Raw genomic sequence first — 21,110 nt, forward strand, 5'->3', positions numbered from 1 at the left:
ATAATTTAATCTTGTTTTTATCTCTATGCCTACGTTCTAATCTTATTTGTATTTTATTTTTATTCTGTTTCTATGCTTTGTAAATACACCTGCTGTTATTTGTGTCTATATATTATAGTTATATTTCTTCATATCTATGCTGCTATTACAATTGAATTTCCCTACGGCGATGAATAAAGTAAATCTTAATCTTATGATCATTAAGCAGCCTGCCAGGTTACGTAATCTCGTATTCTCTACTGCCTATATAGTACGCTAGGGGTGTAATATGTGGGGAAACAAGCGGCCTCTCGGAGGTATTTCTGAAGATGTGTGGCTAAAATAATCACAAGGGGCTCTTTTTGCAGTCATGTGTGATATTGCCAGTTAAACATGCTGATAGAACAGAATGTTTTCAGCGATTGGACGATGGCCGCTTACATAACTAGAAAAAGCACTTGGAGAGCACAGACCTCTGCCAAGCAGGCACTTGTTGAGAGAACTGAGTTGTTTTCCTTTAATGGAGGTGGTTTAATGTAAAAATAAGCAGGTCATTAAGCCACATATGAATTAGACCTGTAGAACGGTATATACGCAGGCAGCAGTCGTACAAGGCTACATAACATAGTGGTTTGCTTTATGATCAAATCCAATTAAGACCCAGTGGCTTTGATCGATGGAAAATCAAAGGTTAAAATCCCTCAGGGATCCAGAACATTGCCAAATTTAATAATTTCCTTACCATTGTCATTCCCTGAAAATTTCACTATAATCCCTTCAGAACTTTTCATTATTTTGTTCACAGAAAGGTAATTGCAGGCTCATTGAACCATGGTGAAGGTAATAATTCACTGTCTAGATGACAGTTTCCAGTGATGGAAACCAGTAAACATCTGTTTTGCATTTAAATTAAAAGACAGGATCAGATTGTCTTGGACTTTTCTCAACCGTCCTGTTATGTTAGTTTTTGAGGAACAGCAACGATGTTCCAAGGTCATTTTGATCAAAAAGATGTCCGAATCCAAAAACATCCGAGCAAGCGCTGTTAATATTTCCTTACTAACTCCATTACTAACTATTCTATCAATATTTCATGCAATGGTGTTCCTTAACTTTCAAAAGGAATGGTTCAATTAGGATAATTCACTCATTTTTCAATAAAAAAATACATGTTCAACCTTTTTTTAAATTGTTTCACCACTTCATTCCTTCTGAAAGACCAACATATAAAACACAATAGTTTTACATAACATTGAAACATAACATTTACATTTTATTTTTGTACAAATATATACTATTTGTAAACCATGAATTAACAATATAACAAGCAATAGCAATATGAACAAGGTGTGTGTGTCTGTATGTACACCTACACAGCACACCAGTGACATCACACTGTGCTTTGTGTAAATGAATTTTGCACATTTTGCACAGGTCACGCTTGTCTTGACGTCAGATGGCCTGCAGACCTGGCACCTCTTCCCCTGAGAGGTGCCAGGAGGAACAAAGGAGGAACTGACCCTGGAGGGGATTCGACAGTTCTATGTTAACACTGAAAAAGAAGAGTATAAACTGGAAACCCTGTTTGACCTGTATGAGACTCTCACCATTAGCCAAGCTGTCACTTTTGTAAACACCAGCAGGAAAGCAGAGTGGCTGGCTCAGCGGCTGACATCAGAAGATTTCACAGTCTCTGTCCTGCATGGAGAGATGGAGCAGAGCGAGAGGGATGTTGTCATGAAGGAGTTTCGCTCTGGCTCCAGCCGAGTGCTGATTACCACTGATCTGATGGCCCGAGGAATCGATGTTCAGCATGTGTCAGTGGTGATCAACTACGACCTCCCCACCAACGTGGAGAACTACATCTACGGAATTGGTCGAGGTGGTCAATTTGGTAGGAAGGGAGTGACCATAACCATGGTGACAGAAGACAGCCAGCACACACTCTTAGAAATCCAAAAGTTTTACAGCATCCAAATTGAGGAGTTGTGGCTGGTCTCCTTTGAAGTCAAACATTTCAACCTGAAGAATAAACTGTGTATTACATACAAACTAAAAAAGACAATCCTAAATATCCATATTTTGTGAAGTGTAATGTTATTCAAAACCTTTTTGGTACATGCCTGATATATAAGTAAAGTCTATACATTATTGGAATTACATTCATTTAAATGAAATCTGGAATGGAAGAATGTAGTTTTGATTGTTGCTGTTCAAAAGTGTCAGAATTGGTTCCACAAGACTTTACTAAGACAAACATGCCAATGCCAAACAATGCCAAAAGTCTATTGACAGTTTGTTAGCAAAGGTCGGTCCAACCAGCAAGCAAATTCAAATCGTCACATAAAATCAGGTTGAAGTAAATGACGTACCATCATCCACAAAACGTGCACTGACGATAGCAATTTTGATTGTGACTAAATAGAGCACGTTGGCAGGGCAGGGGGAAATCGCTTCACGCACTGGCTGCTGTGACATATCACCTGGGCCAGGCCATCTCAGAGTGTCTTTAGGTTTGCTGTTAGATGATTCAATGCAGAAAGGGCAGGTCCATTAAAGAGCTGTCCACACCGGACGCCCTGAACGAACCAAACACAGGTTTTATGCCGTTATTGTCTTCCCAAGAGTAATTGGAGCAGTTGACTCGGTGGGACAAGATGCTGACCAGCTGTTTGGTGGGTACAGCAATGGCCCGTGTCCCATCTCCCTTACAATGGATGATAGACAATGATTGAGGGCTGCAGAATGGTTTTATTGTTCTGCCAGCAACTTGTCATCAAGACTGTTTTTCATTTGTTCTGCCCCTTGGGTCTTGTCACCTTCTTTTTACTTCCTCCACTGCTGAATTCACCGATCAATGAGAAATAGTTGAATCAAATAGCCTTTTAGCAGACTGACCAGTCATAAAATGTTTATATCTTTATCTATATCTCTTTATATCTGTCTGTCTGTCTCTCTCTCTATATATATGTATATATTTGTGTGTGTGCACAATTATAAATATAAAAATGAAAAATAGGTGTGTTTGTTAAATTCACCTTTTGTTTACGGTAAAAAAAAAAAAGTAGACTTTTAATAACAAGTCAAGCTGTCATGATAAGATTTAATGGTCTACATGATTTTCAGTGTAATCATTTATCACTGTATGGCCATAAGCCATGGCTGCATACATGAGCATTTAACACATATGTGTGTGAGCTGAGGATTATCTATGAAGGAACCAACATATCCTGCCAAAAGTTTGGTCACATTTGACCTCACCCGTTAACTTCCTCTGAGTTACAGAGGTTAACAAATCAGCGTTTCAGCTTAATCTCACAACAACAGCTGTTCTTGTCCTAAAACTAGACTACACATCCATGTCCACAACGCGTGTAAAGAGCTGGATCAACAACCCGACATATATCAGTCAGAGGACGCATGCCTCCCACTGTCCACTTCAGGGACCTTCAGTCTAACTGTCTGAGACAAGTTTCCTCCATGTGATATGGTCATAATGAGTCACAACCTAAATATTGGCCTTTCGTGTTCGGCACCCGCACAACCCTCTTTTGTCTGTAACGAGACTGTGATCTCACAAATGATGCCGAACAGTCGGGAGAGGGTTCAAGCAGGAGCCTATCAGCCCTGACTGCTTGGTTACAAAAATAACCAATGACCGTGTTTATTTCATCCTGCTGCCCTGTCCTTCCCTGCCACTTGACACCCTTTAGTTATTCCAGTGTGCTAGCTAGTTGTGTTGCTGCTTGGTTTGGCCACACAGACTTGTGCATCTATTTTGGTCCATTCTGAGCTGGACTGTGGACACACCAGTGAAGTTGAACATGGATCTGAGGACTTGACTTACTTTGGTGAGATTTTTTGTGTCTTTCTGCTGAAAAATAAATTGGGTTACCTCAAAAACTCACTTGACTTTACTTTCAGACGGTGGATGTGTGCTGGATTCCCAGGTCCCACACTGAGGATTTGTGTTTGCCACGGCTGTCTAGAGGGACCTAAGCATGAAATAGCCATCACCAAGGTGAGGGAGCAGTGTATATGGATGAGATGAGACATTTTTTCATAAACTCTTATGACCAGAGTGACGATTGTTTTCATTTTGGAGAAAGTCCTAAACCTAAATGGTTCCTTTAATGGATTATTTTAGAAGAAGAATGTTTTCAGATGAACATATCATCAACATTATTATTAACATTGAGCTTATGAAGAAAGTCTTAAGTTCTTCACATGGCGCACTGTAAAACAGTAGATTAATTAGGCTACCACATTTCTTTGAGTATAAATACACAAGCAGATGCTGGGAAAGTACCGATGGTGCTAACTGATACCTAGTTACGAGATGGTTGACATCTCTCACAGAAATACAAGATTCCATATGATCTAGAAAATACAGTCCAGGTCTCGTAATTATACTGCTTTACTCAGTAATGTTGATGATACAACTTGGAACAAAAGTTTTCTCATCTTCTGCCTCTTTCTTCTGTCCTTATAATTGAAAATGTTTTATTAGAATTGCTGAAGAAAACACATCATATAGTACTTTTAGAACCTTTTCTGCTGACAAAGATATGGATTTTGCTGACAGTTAAGAGTTATTTATTTGTAGCTCTGCTCACGGGTCAGTGCATATAAATGGGATTATGAGCTATTCTAGGAACTCACCCAGATAGCTGAAGTAAGATATAGTAGAACAGCTGTAGGTGGGGCGGTCTTGGGGTGATTTCATGATTTAATTACACTTCCTGACCTCTGTAGCATGAACCTGTTCATGCTACAATGCTCAGTAGAAAGTCTCTATAGTTAGAAACTGTATCAATTCATTTGATGGGAAATGCACGTGTTCAGTTTTGAAATAATTGGATATAAAATTAACCTGGAGTGGTTCTCATGGCCTCTAACAGCATGCCAGCATAGCAGGTATCCTGCTGTGCTTAAAAATAGCCAGTGTTTGTCTGCACAGAGAGAGCACGGCTGAAGTTGGCACATGTCATATACATAAAGGTCACTATTCGCAGCCTTTTATAGAAAGAATAACATGTTGGAGGTGTGGAATCATTGTGTGTAAACTATGTAATAAAGTTCAGAATATGTCCTAAAGAACTTCAGTGCTGCTGCATATTTAGTTATTGCTGCATATAGTTGGGCTAATGTGAGTCTTTTGAAGAAGGAAGGGTCAGATTGTGGCCATTCATTCCTTACTAAATTGGATAATTGTTGTCAACACTATGGGTGGTGGCTATGCAGCTCTTTGGATTGGTTTGATTTGTAGCCATCAGTCCCAGAACATCATGCTTTTGCTATCTGCTAGTTTTTTCTAACTTTAATGCTGTGTTGACAGTAAAAATATTAAAAGCGCAAAGAAGAAACACGTTTGATCACTGATTCTGATTTCAGTGCTTTTGTATTTTTCAGGAACTTCCATATTCCATCAAGTCACTTAAGCACATGTGATCTGGAAGACAACCAAAGAACCTGCAAAGAACCAATCTGTGATGTTTGAAAGTTGTCGGTGCCATGAGCTGTGTGGAAAAGCGTCACATGAACCATCGTATGGGAAGCATGCTTCACCATCGCTTCCCCAATGGCTTCACTGACCTGTTCATGGATGAGAACGACCGCGAGGTCAGCACTCTCACCGACCGGGCCTTTCGGAGTCTCTGCGTTGGAGATGACGCTGCATACAATGATGACTTCTTGTATGGATACTCGCCTTTTAACTGCCACAAACCTTTGGCGGGGGAGCCTAAAACGACCCGTCGCAAGGAATCTAAAAAGCGAGGCAACAGCAAAGCTGACAAGAATTTTGTACAGCATCAGGAGAGTTTGTCCCACATGTCTTCTTTTCTCAAAGCTTTAAGTGCAACGGGGGAAAGCTGCGAAGGGATGCTGATCAAAAATGGCGATGTGGCTGACTCAAAGGGGGAATCTTGGGATAAGTCTGCACTTCGCAGCATCCAAAGAGAGCTGTCGGAATTTTCCTCAGATTACCGCAGTCTCAAAGATGCTGGCTTTCCCACAGAAAAGTGCTCAAAGAAGAAAAATGGGAAATCCACAGTGAAACTAAAAAAACTCAACATCAGAAACTTTTTTTTCCACAGTGAGTTTAGCCCGTTCCAGACTTGGAGAGATTTGAACCAATTCCATTTTGGCCCGGAATGCACAGTCCTTCCCACAGATAATATTCCTACATGGTATGACATGCGTTTTTACAAAGAACTGACAGAGACTCACCGAAAAGACACTCTGCATGGAAAAGAGGAGCAGTCATGCCAGAATGTGACAGTTGACCCTTCTCCCATTGCTCCCAAACCCACCCCTCCCTCTCCTCCTTCAGAGATCCCAAAAAAGCCCACAGCTACTCAGGCTGAAAAGAGCAGCTCCTCAGATGGGGGGGATGAAAACGCTGCCCCCTGGAGGCGCAACAGGCCCAGAACAAAGAGTGTGATTCCAAACAGTCAGGCTGGGGTACCGCCACAGGAAAACAGTTCAAAACCAATGGATGACGGTCTGCCTTTCCTCAAAAAACAAGTGCAGTCTGTGGAGGTGAAAGCAGTTGAGGAGGTCAGCTCCACAGCTTCTACACCCTTCAGCATCTGCCAGCTGATGACACCCCTTATTCCTTCCAGGCAACCCACAGAAACATCAGAAATCCTCCAAAGTATTCTTTCACCTTCTATCCAGGACCTACCGGTAGGACCACACTGTGAGGCCAAACTGACCCCTGAACTTCCAATCAAACGGGACAGTTACAAGTCGCTTGCCTCTAGCATCCTCTTTAATCTGAAGGATAATAGAAAAAGGGTTAAAAGCCGCTACAGCCCACCCAAATTTAAAACATCAGAGGTTTCTGGGGGTGAGACTCAATCTCCAAAATCAGACCATCTTAAACTTCTTCCAGTGAGCTCTGAAGGAAATGCGTCTGGCTTGAGCACTCCTGCTATTCCAAAAGATGGACGGACAGTTTGCAGTCCTGTTTTTGAATCTAGCTGCACCCCAACTGAAAACCTTCCTATAGATCACACTGAAATGCCACTTTTAGATGATTATTTATTATCAAATCTTCTACAAAGCAAAAGGGAAGCTGTAAGTAACAGTGGTGTTGATGAAAATAATCCAGTTCTCCCCTTTATTCAATCCAACACCAGAAATGCCAAAGCAAAAAAACAAAACTACCCTACCCTGAATTTGTACAGGAAAGCTAGCCAAGGTGACACCGATGTGAATTACCCTCAAGTCTCTCCATCTAGTAAAGCTCCTCTACAAATAAGCCAACAAGTCGAGTCAAATGGACTCTTGTCGCTCATGATAAACAGTGAAATTTCTCCAAAAGTGCAAAGAAAAAACACAGCGCTTTCACCAAATGTTTTAAAAGTCAACAACAAAGACTATTTACCCATGATTTCAGAAGAATCATTAGATCTATCGGCCAGAAAAATACTCCCAATTGTACCAGACCAGTCCCAACAATTAGCCAAAGAAAACAGAGAAAGATGTTCTGGAGAGCAGCTAGATAGCTCTGGCAGACAGGATAGTAACAGGCAGCCCATGAGTACAAGGGATGTGGCCAAAGCGGCAAAAGAAGCAATTCATGCAGCCAAAAGTAAAGCTCTCTCTGCAATCCAGGTGGATAGTGTCAACATTTCAGACAGAGAAGAGGTGTGGGAGAGAGAGGCAGACAGGTGGATGGCACATTCAGGAGAAACACAGAGCAGCAGGAGGAAGACCTCGGTACAAGAAAACAGCAAACTTGACAGTGCAAATGAGGCCATGCTGGCTGGCAAAAAAGTTAAGAAAGCACCCCCACCTGTTCCAAAGAAACGGTTTGCTAATTCTGATGTTCATCTCTCACTTGACAAACATCAGGAACATAATGCTGAAAAGCTCTCTAATGGTAAATGCTCAGAAACCAACCTAGATTTACTACCAGGTGAGGAAAAATATGTCCAGAAACCTGATAAAGCCAAGCATTTATTCTCAACCAGACAGAACAGCTATATAAAGTCTCAGAGATATTCCCTGGTGGATGATGAGAACAGAGTAGAGTTAGATGTAGGTGATCGGAAAGTCGACAAAAGAACGGAGGTGGATGAGGAGAGGCTGTTGCCTGGAGAAATGAAGGATAGCGGACATATAATTAACGATTTGCATGCTCTGAAGGCGTTAGAGAGAGCCAGACGCAGAGATCGTGTTAAGTTAGGCCTCGTTAATATAGATGAGGAGGCGAAGGCCAAGAATGATTTAATCTCTAGGGAGCTAAAGAATATTAAGAAAGGGATGCTGTCTATGAGGGGCAATACGCTAGCAAAGAGAGACCTATTTGCAAAGAAAGACAGGGAGCAAAACAAGCATGTTTTTACAAAGACAGACAACAATGTCATCAGAAACAGGGCACTTGTTAATGAGAATTATGACAAAGCCAAAACAGCACTAGAAGACTTTATGTCAGAACGAGAAAAGAAAAAGAATCAATTGGCACTGTCAGATGAAAGTGGCGTACAGAGACTTACACAAGGGAAAGACTCTCTCGCGACAGAAGATGAGAAGCCCAATGTGGGCACTCAGCTGCAAAAAGACTTAAAAGAGAAGATAGGTGATATGAGAGACCACAATCCCATGATACAGGTGCTGGCTCAGACTGAACCTCTAATTAGGGAGACTCACATACCAGGCTGTCCTGGCAGGGACAACAATCCAGACACAGTCCTGATTGGCAGAGACAAGCTTCTCGATGATGATCCTGTTGATCCCAGCTGTGGATCAGAGGAAAAGGAAAGTGGCAGAAATCTGTTTCAGGAGCCTGAAGACAACAAAGGCGAAACTCCTCCTGTTCCTCCTCGCAGCAAAAAGGCAGGAAATAGAAGAGATTCAAGTGTTTTGATGGAAGTGGACAGTATGACAAGCGTAGCAGCTAACGAGATCTACGATGGCCAGGTCCACTTGGCAGAATTCATGGGTGAGAAATGGGAAACGCAAGCAGCAGTTCAGCAGTCCACTAATGAAGCTCTGCTTAGTCGAAATAAGACAGATTCTGATAAAGAGAGGGGGGACGGGACAGACAAGACAAAGTTCACGATTTCAGCTGACCTAAAACAAGCATTTGAATTACCTTCACAATGCCCTCAATCTGAAAATAAATTTGAAACTCAATTTCTTTCAGAGGGCATTAGTCAGAATAAGAATAAGTCAAGGGCCTTGCAAGCAGACACCATAGAAACCACTTTTAAAAATGCTAATGAGAACATGCAGAGAACACGCAGTCAAAAGAAGAACGCTCCTTTCCTTCCAAACGCATCGGATGACACAATCACTAAGAATTTGGTGCCAGAAGAACCTGATAAAATGAATGGAGAAAATGTGAGAACAACTGAAGGTGCGGAGGCTTCCAAGGACACCTTAAGAGATGTAATTTCACCCTTGTTGTCCATAAATGGAACTGGCATTACTCAAAATCCACCTGATCAATCCAGCCAGTCGTCAAAGTCTTCCTACTTCTCGGTGGAAAGTGCACTGCACAGAAACGCCGAGGCTGATGTGTACCACTCCCTGGAGAACTTAACAGGAGAAGCAGAGTTCAGTGAGGAACCTGGAAACATGCCAAAAAATATGAAAACTGCTCTAGACTACTACTGTCTAAGTGATCCTGAAATAGAATCTGAGGACACAAAAGGAGAGATAAATGTCACATCTCAAAAAGAGAAAGAATTATGCCAAGAGGAGAGCACAGATGGGGAAACCAGACCTCCAGACCAAGGTGGAATACCAGTGTCACCCCCCACCACTTTCTCCCCACCTTTGGAGATTCCTGCCTTATTTAAGGTCAAAGATAATACAGCAATGAATAAGAAGAACACTACACATCCCTGGTCTCCAAGAGGGAGTTTGAGTGGTTCAGAGAGGGGAGAGGAGGAAACACATCGATTCAAAGAAAACCCAGATCTCCCTCTGATAAATGAACCCATCGTCGCTGACAGCACAGTAACTGTAGATGACACCTTCAGCGCTCAGCAGAGTTCTTCAAACATCCCCACTGCCCTACTGCACACTCCTTCAATGCCACAAGGTGAAAAGCTTGAAGGTTTTCTCACCGTGCCCCAAGAGGAGGACAGGTTTTCAGGGGTGAGTCCTTCATCAGCTCTGGAGAGTTTAACGACCAGCGCTGCTGACACGGGCGATGAGACTGGGTTAAATTCAGGAGTTTCAAAGGTCCCCAGTGAACGGTCTGGATCCACTTGCAGCGGCAATGACAGCCAAATAGGTCTGCCTAAACCACCGGCAGTCTTACCAAAGTCTGAAAAGGCTGTTCTCAGAGCAATCAAGCTGACAAACAGAAGGATGAAGAAGGACGTGCAGAGGTCCACTCACAAACCAGCCCAGAGCAGCGGCAGCAGCAGCAGCAGGCAGAGAGCGGAGGGACACCAAAGTGACAAAACTGAGCACAAGAGCAGCAACACTAAAAACAGCAAAAATGGTGGGAAACATACCGAAAGGGAAAAGCCTGAAGCCGGCCAACATCACAACAGAAGCTGCGACAAAAACATTAAGGATGAAGGTAAGAATTCACGTGATGACAGAAGAGGACGCAGTGAAACACGCCACCGCGCCACAAACGACACTGGCCCCAAGACTCGGAGACAGAGCACCGATTCGGTGGAAGGCAGTAGCCAATCCGGTGACCCGCTGCTCAGAGGTGCAACGGAGAGGCAAGGTCGTAGCAGCAACAGACATGTTCCAGATAAGCCACAGCAGAGACACTACAGTACCGACAGGGTCATCAGTAATGTCCCTGTGTACAAGGCACATAGCAGCCAGAGGAGCACGCCGGACAGGACATTCCAGAGATCACAGAGCATCGACAGGTACATGGCAGATAGAGCAGAGCGCAGGTTGAGCACTGACATGTTAGCGAACGAGAAGCTTGACCCGAGGACACAGTGCAACGAAAAATCCATCATGGAGGGGTTTCAACAGAGAGGCCGATCAAGAGACAAAGTGAGCAGAGAGCACCCGTTAAGAAGGAGTCACAGTATTGATGTGTACGGCAGCGATGTAGCTCATCCTTCAACCTTGTCTCGCCAGTCAAGCCACACTAGTAAATTTTCAAGGCAGCCTAGCATTGAACACGCCATCGTCACTCAGTCTTTCCCAGTGACTCAACGGAAGCTGCTCCAGGATCCCGATTCAGGCCAGTACTTCTTTGTAGACATGCCCATCCAAGTCAAAACAAAGACTTTCTTTGATCCTGAAACTGGGAGCTACTTGCAGTTGCCAGTGCAGCCACCAGAGGGGGCTGTAACTCAGGCATCGGCTTTGGAGGTTCTGACCCCACCTGTAGTTGTTTACCACAGCTTTGTCCCAGTGCCGCTGTCTCCACTGGCCCAGAACGGCACCATCCAAGCCACTCACACAGCACCGCAGGATTTTGAGCAGAGACACACAGAGAAGTCTCAGCAGATGCACAGTAAGGACAGACAACTCTACTTAGAGCCAGTTTATGCTCAACATGACCACACATTAGGGGAGTTCAGAGGCACTGAAGAACTGGACTGTTTGAGCTGATAGGCCACATGATTAGACTGGAACAACATGCCCTCTGCAAATGTTTTTTTTTTTTTAAATGAACTATGTTGTGCCATTTGAGGCATTCCAGGGACAATTTATGTTTTCAACTTTATTGTCATGCTAAAAAAATCAACTTAAAAACTGTTTCAAGATGATGTTTGAATGGAAATCTGTTTTGGTTTATTACATTACTGTATCATCATCAAACTCATCACTCACTTAAATTTAGTTGCGTGTCGTGAAGCTTCATTAAATCATTTGATCCCTATCTAGATGCCGTTACAGCCATTCTGGACATGCGTGCTTGGCTTGTTTCAAGGATGGGTTATTGTTTAATAGTTTTGAGCTCTTTCTTTCCCTGACTTGAATTCTAGAGATGGAGAGTGTGCACCTTTTATTTATGAGCATAAACTGACAAGAGGTAAAGAATATGTGTAAAAATTATGGTTGCTCTTTGATGTTATGTACATAATTTCATTAAGTGAAAACACAGAAGGAAAGCTTGAATGTAAATGTGGAATATTTGTAGTAAATTTAGAGGCTTTCTTATACTGTATGATATCCAATTTCTTAAGTTCACACTTGAAAACAATGTCAAATAAACATGCCAGATCACGTACATGCTCGGAGTTCGTTTGTTGGCATCTGTGATACGCCAAAAGTTTTATTTACACCATATTCAAGAGCAGATTGGATGAACTCGAAGACGGCTTGATGCATTGCAATATTTTTTAAACTACCAGAATAAAGCAGATCTGTAGTGTCTGTATCATTCCAATAAAGATAACTGTTGCTTTCATAACAAGCCTGTGACTGATTGAATTAAATTACAGCCTCTCTCTGTTATCAATGTGTAATAATCTTAGCATTCCAAACATGTTTTTTTTTTCTAAACAGTAAGATAGCTATGTAAATATTAACATAGGTGGACAGAAAGTGTTGTTTCCACAACAGGGGAGGGGATGGGAGGGGAGGGGAGAGGGGAGGAGAGGAGGGGAGAGGACAGGAGAAAAGAGGGGAGGGGAGGGGAGAGGGGAGGAGAGGAGAGGAGAGGAGGGGAGAGGACAGGAGAAAAGAGGGGAGGGGAGGGGAGGGGAGGGGAGGAGAGGATCGGATCGATTTTTCAGCATAGATGCATTCATGATCAGAAATGACAGTAAGTTTTTAAAAATGCTTTGGTGCTTAGAAGTAAAACAACGGCTGCAACCATAAAATCTTTGCATTGGCCGTTTATTTGGTCTGTGTGTTCAACCCTTTGGATATGGTGTCAATCGTGGAGCCTCATGAAGAGGTGGCTTATATTTACTATGTTTAAAATATCTGTCAGCTGGCTTGATTTAGGTTTCATGGAATAAAAGTTGTTTTTGTATTAAAGTGCACATTCATGCTTGTCCTACACAGGCAAGCCCATCTAATTTGATCAAAGTCAAATAATTATCGACATACTTAATAAACATTGTTGTTTGAGGAATAGATCTTTTATTTGTCAAAATAATAAAATATTTAAAACATATGCGCGAAAATAACTTAAATAAAGCAAACTTCTTCCTGTCTCAGTATTTAAAAGTGCAGGAGGTGCACAGCCAGTCAGTGACAGCCGCAGCTCAGCGCCACCATATCGTCATACTGCTTCAGGACCACGTTCTCCTCATCATCGAAGTACAGTAGGCTGATGGACTGGAGTCTTTCGGGAACGCAGCAGGGCGCCCCAACGTCGCTGGAGAGTTTGAGTGCGTGCATGATGGAGCGCACAGTGGCATGGTTGGTGGCTCTGAGGTTGCCCCCCAGAGGGAACGGACAGGAGCCGGTGCAGTGGTAAGCGTTGTAACCGCGGGGGGAGATGATCCAGCCAGACCAGCCGATCTCCTCGAAGTCAACAAAGAGCGGAACCCGTTGGCAGGACTGGGAGTGGTCACGGGGCCATACATCTGGAGATGCACGGCGGCTTCTGCCGCCGCCGTTGTGGAACTTGGGAGTGGGTTCTGCTCTTTGGGCTCGTTCTGTTGAAATAGGAAAGAAGGTCTAACATCAATCAGGCCTTAGTTATTTATACACTATTATATATATCCCCGTATTGATGTTGTTACGAAAAAGCTTATTATGACTAATTCTGTAGTTCCAGTTACTATCATAGACAGACAAATTATCATACTTAGAGGGTCGTCTAATCATTAGTTTAACATCTTAGTTATGCTGCTATAGGCCGAGGCTGCCAGGGCCCAGAAACATGATCACCTGACAGGCCTCTGTCACCCCACTGGGAAATGGTGACCCACCCAACCCGACTCTACCGGCAGCTTATTTTAATCAATATAATGTATTTCTATGTTCTACCTATTCTCTCCTCTACCTGTCCTCCCCCTTCTCCTCTCTCTCTACCCAGCCAGCCATCAGCAGGAGGGTCCCCCTACATGAGCCTGGTCCTGCTCAAGGTTTCTCCCTGTTAAAGGGGAGTTTTTCTTTGCCACTGTTGCTTGTTGGGGGTCAGGCCCTGGGATTCTGTAAAGCGCCTAGAAACAATTCTGATTGTAACAGACGCTATATAAATAAAGATTGACTGACTGATTACAATAGTACCATGATAGTTTGAGTTGTTATAAAGTGTACAGGCTGAAATAGGTCATTCGCAGTGGTCGTCTGACTCCCACCTTGTGTTTTCAGCTCTTACCCAGGTACGACTGACGTGATTCCACTGTCCTTTCTTCATCAGAGAAGATCACCAGATAGGCACTCGTGTCCACCACTGACTCCATCCAGCTCCCAGAGGGCAGCGTGATCACCATGAGGATGCCATTATTCTCCTGGCTGTCGAGGATCCACTTTGACACCTGAGAGAATAATTCGCAATTAAACACACCTTCAATGTGAGATTGCAGATTTGATTGAAGTGTTAACACAGTGTAGTCAAAAAAAAGATCCTACAGTCTGAGTGACATTGAAGACTTCCCATCCCTGTGTGTAAAGGGGCACCAGTCTGGAGGTGATGAGGTTTCCTCTCCAGGGTTTCACTCGGCTGTCCAGCACCTCGTATAGATCAACCTAAACACAACAATAAGTTCACATCATTGCTGTTATTATTATTATTAGTTCATTTAATCTCAAAGGTATTTGATTGATCACTGAATCCGTTTGGTCATGTAAATATCAATGTATTATCAATGTTCAGAATCTTAGTCTCTGAAAGCTGGAGATGTGTAAATTTTGTGAAATTAGATTAAACGGTGTACCAGCTTACCTTACAGAAATAAAGAGCGTAAAACTTTCCCAGATAAATCTTCTGCTTCTTTCTTAACCAACGGAACTCCGCTTTAATCATCCTCTCTTCTCTGCCGAAAGACGAAAGATTGAAAAAGTGAAACCTTTCTCCAGCGTGACCTGCAAACAAGAGCGAGCCAAGAACATATTTATGAAACAGTTAAGTGATTCTAAGAAGACATCCAACATATATTGGAGTCTCTGTGTTCGCTCTGCGTGCGTAATTGTGCGTAATTGGAAATTCGTGCCGACATAACCGCTGTGAAAAAAAATGTTCTGCTATCTAAAATATTGTTTAATTTAAAAAAATGATATCTCTGAAGTCGGTAAATGGTTTTATTTCCTACCTTTATCTTCGAAACTCCGCACAATCCTTCCTTCCAGAATCTCCTTTTGGCTTTTCGGATTGTCGTGGGACACCGAGACCGCGTTAAAAAGATCCAACATAAACTGCGGCGGCTTCTTCTTAGGGGCCACTGCTGGACCACGAGGTAAATCCTTCAGATGCAACCGGGCCTCCTGCTTGACGGTGGCAGCGTTTATTATTGAGTCCGGGCGCTCCTGTCGTCCCGCTGGCCCCCCATGGTCCGGAACGACGAGTGGCGTGACGCAGCCGTGCCGGAGAGCGAGAACGAGCCAGAGGCAGAGCGCTCCCGCAGACATTTCTGGTTCGAGGGTGACTGAGATCTGCACCCGTGGGAGGCCCGGTGATAAGGGCGGTCTGATGGCTTTGATTATGCCCGCGCCTGTGTTCGCCTGACCCGTGGAGATGATGACTGAGATGTGATTGATGATGACGGAAAACACAAAGCAGAGGTGCAAACGAACCGAGAATGACTTACTTGTAAAACCAAAAGACCAATTTCCCTTAAATATATGAAAACTATTATTTACTTTTCAGATGAAGACAACTTTATATAAAAAAAACCCCCGCGACCTCGTAAAAGTAAATTAATAATGAATATACAAAACTGATAAATATTAGATAAAAACATGCGCCACTGTAGATGTAAATACCGTTTAATGCCACTTGAATAGTTTTATCCAGATGAGACAAACACATAGATGATGCTCTGTCTTGGTGGTCTGTTATCAGTACGAGGCCAGTTGGTGAAAGAGCAAACGGAGAGCCGGGCCGTGACGCAAATCCAGCGCTTTGTCTGAGTTTAATGCGCACATTTCCACGCAGCCAGTGACTCAGTGTTTAACCCCCTCCCAAAAAATAAAATCAAATAAAAAAATTGAATCCGAGATTATCTTCAATCAATCAGCTCGAACAAAAGGGATCAAATTGTCAAGATCTTCGCACTTTGCACTGATCAACGACTTGCTGTCTAACAACTATTATTAATCAAATGACGCAGGGACGATGATCCCCTCATTTAAGGGGCCATTACTCATTTGGAGGGGGGTATGACGGGGTGCATTGGGGCCTTAAACACGAACCACGGGATTATGGCTGTAAACAGTGTAAACAAGATATCAGATCAAGATGATTGGATTTGCTCAAAACATTTGGTGCTTTTTGAAAGCTTTTCTCACACTTTCAACTCGGTTGATGAAGAAACGGATATGAAAGTAAATTTAGTATATATGAAAGTAAATTTAGTATATATATATCTATATATATATAGATATATATATGCCATGAGATCAGAAATATTCCTTTAATTATACGTTTTTTTCACTTAACAAAAAAGAACGTAGAGAAGCCCTTGTGGTCCTCCGCGTGTGCACGTGCACTGTGTGACACTTGGCACGTGATCCATGCGGGGGTATCTGTCTCGTGCGCAGAGGGGTCCTCCAATGTTGACAGTGACCATGTGCTGCTGCAGATAGGCCCGCGCGCGGGGGACACCTGGGAGATGCTGGGCTGCCCCGAGGTGACGTCAGCCGGCTGCCTGTAAATCCTCTTTTATGTTCCTTATCCTTATCCAAAAAGCTACCTGAGAAAAATTCGGGGCAGAAACATTATTAATTTGTTACATTTGTATTCAGATGATTGATCTGATCTATTTTTATTTGCACGAATCCTGTAAAATCCATCAATATAGTGAAATAAATGAACGTGCTGTGCTTTTAGTTAATTTTATACCAGTAAATGTTTTCTTAATTAATTTTTTGATGCAGTACATTAATTCAAACAGCAGATGGAGACCTTGTTGCAGGTATGAGGGTTAAGCTTTTCAGGGGATTAAATTAGTTTTTATTCATTTTACGTCAAAAAGAGCATGGATCAATACATCATTTCTAAACAATAATTATGAATTAGATTATAATTTTTCAAGATATTCTCTAAATTTGGCCATTGTACTTCGTCAGCAGAATTTGGAGAGTTTGACTTTGCACCAAAGAATCATTCATGCCATCCACTTCCAGTCATTTCCATTTTATTCAGACTGGTCACTTCTGTTATAAGATCTAAGGCTCTTTTCCAGGTTCAGGAACTTACATTTGATGCAGTTTCGTGGACACAGAGTGTAAACGCAGCCTTTACAATCATGTGTGGACAATGGTGGAGCAGACATGGACATGTAGGACAAACGATTTGATTGAGCTATCATTGTGGACTGGAACCTAGAAGAAACTTCAGGATTTTTGTTTAACTTGTGTTATTGTTGGTAAGAAACCCACAGGCCCTGTGGACGATGCCGTGGTAGTCGGGTCCATCTGGCTCCGCATCTGACACCGCGTCCACGTGTTAATGTCTTCATCTTGTGTTAAATGCTCACACAATTAGAGACACATGGAAGGCATTTGCTGCCAGTGCTGACCACTGCTGGAACCCTGCTCACCAAGTAATGAAGAGGAATATAACCACAGCAAAAGTGGAAACACATGAACACCGTCAAAGTGGGACATAATCTAATGTGATTTCAGAACTTCAGCGACCTGCCGGTGAGCTAATGAAGCCGTCTTCTCAGTTCTGGACACGTCCACTTCAAGTAGGGGAGATGTGCCATCTTTCACTATTGGATGACGACTCAGGTTAGGACAGTTGGGACACTGTCAGAAACGTCTCAGATCATCTCATCACGTATGCTGCATCAGTTCTTTGCGTCCACAGGAATAAATCAACACGCTGGGAAAGAACATGTTCTGTTGCCGGGGGAATTTGGGGGTTGGGGGCAGATCAGGACATTAACAGGTTTGCTGCATAACTCTGATAAGCCTGACACCAACATCTGTATCTCCATTAAGGACAGAAGGCCTAATCTCAGCCTCCCGTGGTTCCAGGGATCTTCTCCAGAAAAAAAACTTTGGGAGCTTTTAAAAAAGCAAATGGCCCCAACCAGCGGACACATGTTTTAGGCCCTACAATGAAAAAGGAGCTGTATGAGGCCCCCAGAGGGCCTTCCTGTGAGAGAAGCTTCTGATAATTTTTTCCGTTGGGTAACGTATTGCGTCACTTCCTGTCTTCTCAGTAGTTCCTTGGTACCCTGTGCACGGTGTGTTGGATTCACTTTACTTAAAATTGAAAACTTGGGAAAATTCTAGTCACTTGATCTAATCAAATCAGATTAAATTAAATCAAATCAATCTTTATTTATATAGCGTCTTTTACAATCAAAATTGTTTCAAGGCGCTTTCCAGAATCCCAGGGCCTGACCCCCAACAAGCCACAGGGGCAAGAAAAAACTCCCCTTTAACAGGAAGTTGTAGCTAGGCCTCTGAGGACCTTGTGGTCAAAAGAAGGGTTTGAAAAAATTATTCTAAATTTAATGGGCAGCCAATGATGAGACGCCAGCCCAGGAATTATGTGATCTCTTTTGTCAATACCTGTCAGAACTCTGGCTGCAGCATTTTGGATCAGCTGGAGGCTTCTTAAAGAGTTGTTTGGACACCCTGATAATAAAGAATTACAATAGTCCAGCCTGGAAGTAACAAATGCATGGACTAACTTTTTAGCATCATGCCGCTTCAGTAGTTTCCTGATCTTTGTGATGTTCTTCAGGTGAAAAAAGGCACTTCTGGAGATTGTTTTAATGTGTGAGTTGAAGGAGAGATTTTGGTCAAAGTTCAATAACAACAAGGAGAAATAATTTATATTAAACAAATACAGGACTCCGCCGATTATTAGCATTAGCATGGCCTCACCGTCTGTTTCACCCGATGTCTGTTCAGCGTGTTAATTGTTTAGTTACTCCTCTGCCTCCTTTAGTGAAGGGAATAGGTGCAGAAAGTGTAGTTTATTAACGGCTATGGACCCGAGACTTAGTGAGCTTGAGACACTGTTCCGCAGCTTGTCTAGAGTTGCATCAGGCAGCCAGTAGAAGATAGCTGCTGCGAAGCTGCCTAGCGTAGCAACAGCTAGCGGTCCCCCGGCAGCAGCCGGCTAGCCAGGGCGCCTGGGTGACGGTTCGCAGGAAGCGTAGCCCAAACCAAAGGCCCACGGTGCACCACCAACCGCTTCCCGTGGCTAACCGTTTTTCCCCACTTGGCAACACACCCTCTGATAAACCAACTCTGGTAACTGGCGACTGTGTTTTGTGCTACGTGAAGCCAACTCCAGCGACCATAGTTAAGTGCATTCTGGGGCAAAAGCGGGAGACATAGAGGCCAATCTAAACCTCCTGGCGAGAAGTAAACGTAAATTAATTAAAGTTATTATTCATGTCGAAGCAAACGACACCCAGCTTCGTCAGTCGGCAAAATTAACATAGAGTCTGTGTGCAATTACGAAAAACGATATCGGACTCTGTGGCATTCTCTGGTCCCCTCCCCAATCTGGTCAGTGATGAAATGTTTTGTCGCATGTTGTCGCTTCATCGCTAGCTGTCACGGTGGTGCCACGAAAACCAGGTGGCCTTTGTAGACAATTGGAGCAGTTTTTGGGGAAAACCTGGTCTGATTAGCAGAGACGGTGTCCATCCCACACGGGATGGTGCCTCTCTCATTTCTAGTAATTTGGCTAATTTTATTAGACCCAAAGTGACCTGACAAACCAGGGTCCAGACCAGGATGCAGAGTTGTAGTCTTACACACTGCTGCTTCCATAGAACCCTCATCCACCAACAATAATATATTTAACGCTATAGAGGTAGTCTCTGTTCCATGATTAAAAGTTCACCAAGCACAGAGCAGGGGAGCGATCAATCACCATAATCTTATTAAAATTAATACAAAAGCACAAATTGGAGAAACTAACATCACAATTAAATGGGGACTATTAAATGTTAGATCTCTTTTGTGTAAATCCCTGTTAGTACACGACCTGATAGCAGATCATCACATTTATTTTGTCTTACTGAGACCTGGCTTCAGGAGGAGTATGTTAGCTTAAACGAATCTACTCCTCCTACCCATCTTAATTATCATATTCCTCGTGTTACTGGTCGAGGAAGGGGAGTGGCGGAAATCTATCACTTCAAGTTATTAATTAATCCCAGACCAAAACATGGTTCCAGTTGATTTGAAAGTCTGACTCTTGGCATCACCCATCTGAACTGGAAGGCAGAAAAGCCACTTTTGTTTGTAGTTGTATATCGGCCCCCTGCTGGGCCACATTGAGAGTTCCCGCCTGAGTTCTCTGATTTCTTATCTGATTTGGTCCTTAGAACGCACAAAGTCATTATCATTAGAGACTTTAATATCCATGTAGACGTTGTAAATGACAGCTTTAGAAATGGCTTCATTTCATTACTTGAGTCAGTTACTTTCCTCCAGCAGATAAACCAACCAACTCATAGCTTCAACCACACCTTAGATCTAGTTCTGACTTATGGTGTTGAGGTAGAACATATGTCAGTATTCCCTCAGAACCCCCTTCTGTCAGATCATTCTTTGATCACTTTTACATTTATGATTAAGGATTCTCCTATGCTCAGAGCACAGTCTTACTATTGCAGATGTCTTTCAGATAATGCTGTAGCTAAGTTTAAGGAAGTGATCCCTGTGCTAATCCCAGGAGCACTGTGTGCTTCTACAGGGATCAATCATTACACCGTATTTTCACGACCATAAGGCACACTGTATTAAAAGGCGCAGTCTCAATTATGGGTGCTATTTCTATATTTAAAACATACATAAGGCGCACCGTATTATTAGGCGCATGCTGAAACATACAGTAAAAAATGACAACGTAAGTAAAACAGTGAGTTTCGACACATTTATTGAACAAAATATTCATTCTTCCACCACAAAACCATCAAGGTTTTCATCTTCTGTATCTGAATTAAACAGCTGCCCTATTTCAATGTCCAACATCCCGAATTCCTCTTCTTAAAGAAGAAAATAAGTTGTTCTATCCTTACGGAGGGCCTTTTTGTAAACTACCAGACAGTCTTTCCAGGCTACATGATAGCTATCTATTTTAC

At 42.8% G+C, this 21,110-nt stretch overlaps 3 protein-coding genes across 4 annotated transcripts; 2 read left to right on the forward strand and 1 right to left on the reverse strand.

The window, feature by feature from the left end:
* Positions 1–1,317: 1,317 nt before the first annotated feature.
* LOC130533943 (eukaryotic initiation factor 4A-I-like) lies at positions 1,318–2,469 on the forward strand. The gene is made up of 2 exons (XM_057047764.1): positions 1,318–1,326; positions 1,471–2,469. Exons 1-2 carry the CDS (start codon positions 1,318–1,320, stop codon positions 2,065–2,067), a joined length of 606 nt encoding a protein of 201 aa, XP_056903744.1. The 3' UTR covers positions 2,068–2,469.
* Positions 2,470–3,696: 1,227 nt separating this feature from the next.
* On the forward strand, positions 3,697–12,155 carry LOC130531976 (uncharacterized). 2 transcript variants are annotated; one of them, XM_057044151.1, is made up of 3 exons: positions 3,697–3,830; positions 3,904–4,000; positions 5,392–12,155. In XM_057044151.1, the coding sequence occupies exon 3, from the start codon at positions 5,494–5,496 to the stop codon at positions 11,533–11,535; it is 6,042 nt and encodes a 2,013-aa protein (XP_056900131.1). In that variant the 5' UTR covers positions 3,697–3,830; positions 3,904–4,000; positions 5,392–5,493; the 3' UTR covers positions 11,536–12,155. The 2 variants fall into 2 exon arrangements, with proteins under 2 accessions (XP_056900131.1, XP_056900140.1); XM_057044160.1 differs by lacking the exon at positions 3,697–3,830 and having other exon boundaries at positions 3,847–4,000.
* A 634-nt stretch (positions 12,156–12,789) lies between these two features.
* LOC130529486 (bone morphogenetic protein 2-like) lies at positions 12,790–15,562 on the reverse strand. The gene is made up of 5 exons (XM_057039753.1): positions 15,141–15,562; positions 14,774–14,913; positions 14,461–14,577; positions 14,207–14,366; positions 12,790–13,538 (listed from the first exon to the last, which is right to left on the reverse strand). Exons 1-5 carry the CDS (start codon positions 15,454–15,456, stop codon positions 13,126–13,128), a joined length of 1,146 nt encoding a protein of 381 aa, XP_056895733.1. The 5' UTR covers positions 15,457–15,562; the 3' UTR covers positions 12,790–13,125.
* Between the last annotated feature and the right edge of the window lie 5,548 nt (positions 15,563–21,110).

Source organism: Takifugu flavidus, chromosome 1 (genome assembly GCF_003711565.1).
Source record: "Takifugu flavidus isolate HTHZ2018 chromosome 1, ASM371156v2, whole genome shotgun sequence".
NCBI lineage: Eukaryota > Metazoa > Chordata > Actinopteri > Tetraodontiformes > Tetraodontidae > Takifugu > Takifugu flavidus.